Below are 1798 nucleotides of genomic sequence, written 5' to 3'. Positions count from 1 at the left end.
TATATATATATATACAATTCACAGTGAATACAGTTAATGGACACCTACAATACATAACATTGCATTATGTTAACTTTCAAGTTTTTATATTTTTTTACTCTCATGACCTTTTAAGTTCTCATTTCATTTTATAAGAGCTGAACAGGATTACATTAGTGGGTGTTTGACATCAATTAAACAGAATAACTCACAGCAGCTTGGCAAGGTGTCACATTTCTAACTCTCAGTTCAGCACTCAAACGTCTGTGTTGCTAAGAACAACACCTGCATGTGTCATTTTAAACGGAGCGTATTATTAGAGCAAGTAGTTAGAGCTCTTTCATTCCCCCAAAAATATGCTGGTAACATTTGGAAGGCCAGGTGGAAGGCCTTCCAATATCGACAACCTTGTTATTTTATCTTTTTGTGCAGCACTTTGGAAACCTTGTGTTTATTTAAACCGTGCTATATAAATAAAGTGGATTGGATTTGATTGAACCTCTGCGAAAGATTATGGGAAGATATTAGTATTGCTGTTATTGGTTAATAACTGATATTGATCAATGTTACATCACTACAATGCTTCTCTGTCCACATTAATATTCACCATCACTATCACTACCACACACCATGACCTGTCTGCTCCCCTCCCCACATTAGTGACAACAAGATAAAAATAGATATCAGTTCTTAATATGGGCCTAGTTTTATTTTGGGACAGATATGTTGAAAAAGGCTAATATAAGTTTCCTTCTGAAGAGGACAGCTCTTCAGATTCTTTCATATGTTTTTCCGTTCTAACAAATGTTGTGTTCTACGCTGTGGTTTTCTGGAGGGGTGGGGGTTGTTCACTGCAGATGAGTGTTCCTCTAATGGACTCAGGCCATTTGCACGACATCCATAAATATGTATACTGTGTAGCATCTATTGGGAGGAAAGAGGGACCATGAGTGATTTAATTTTTTTTCCATTAGCCAATCTCTTTCTCTACATCTAATATCCATTCTGTTTTTTTTTTTTTCCATTTAGTGTTTAATGTATTCTTTAAAACATCAAGTAATTCATTCATTTTGCTAGATATAATTTCAAAGCCATGCACAGACCCTTTTAATCTTAAATCCAAATTCACATCTTGTCTGGATTCTGGCGTCATAAAAAGATTTAGTTTTTGATCTAAATAGTATCTGCTCTTAAAAATCAGATATTTTCATTCCATGCAAAGAGATCTTATATTGGTGTTCCTCTATTAGCTGAAAGAAGAGAAAGGCTGCATTTACAGCTGCACACAGGCAGAGGGAGCTCTTTTGCTACATAAACTGCTGAATTTTCCTTTTGCCATATAACCCCTACCTAAAGTTTTATCTTATACTATTTTATTGCTGCTCAAAACCCTGAAATTAGTTGATCTTGCAGATATAATAATTAATAATTATGGTATAAAATTGTGGTTCATTGTAGTATTTGTGTTAGATGCTCTAAAACTATTTTAAACACTTAATGAAGCTCTGTTTTATTTACTTTTTTTCCACTGCAGCTGCACATTGCAATCAGCAAGACGAGTGCCAAGGTGTTCATCGACTGCAAAATGGTGACAGAGAAGTCGATCAACGCTGCAGGAAACATCAGCACAGATGGGATGGAAGTTCTGGGCAGGATGGTTCGCTCTCGACAGAACCAGGACAACTCTGCACCGGTAAACAGCGTGAAATCACAGTGCACAAAAAACACTGCTCAGATCTACTCACAATCGAGCAGTAGATTTGAACCTGTCCTCTCTATCCAGATCAGATGATTATCTGAACAAAGATAATTCAGCTGG

At 36.3% G+C, this 1798-nt stretch overlaps 1 protein-coding gene across 1 annotated transcript in view; it reads left to right on the top strand.

The window, feature by feature from the left end:
• Positions 1-1798, top strand: part of LOC107084928 (collagen alpha-1(XIV) chain-like) — a 145600-nt gene that overhangs the window by 140896 nt on the left and 2906 nt on the right. Inside the window, exon 34 of the mRNA XM_015375010.1 lies at positions 1514-1681. Within this exon, the coding sequence (XP_015230496.1) occupies positions 1514-1681 (168 nt within the window). The remainder of the gene's footprint in view (positions 1-1513; positions 1682-1798) is intronic.

This window comes from Cyprinodon variegatus, unplaced genomic scaffold (genome assembly GCF_000732505.1).
Source record: "Cyprinodon variegatus isolate N-32 unplaced genomic scaffold, C_variegatus-1.0 Scaffold112, whole genome shotgun sequence".
NCBI classification, from domain to species: domain Eukaryota; kingdom Metazoa; phylum Chordata; class Actinopteri; order Cyprinodontiformes; family Cyprinodontidae; genus Cyprinodon; species Cyprinodon variegatus.
The sequence above is the reverse complement of the archived record's forward strand: the minus strand, read 5'-3'. Positions and strand labels throughout refer to the sequence as shown.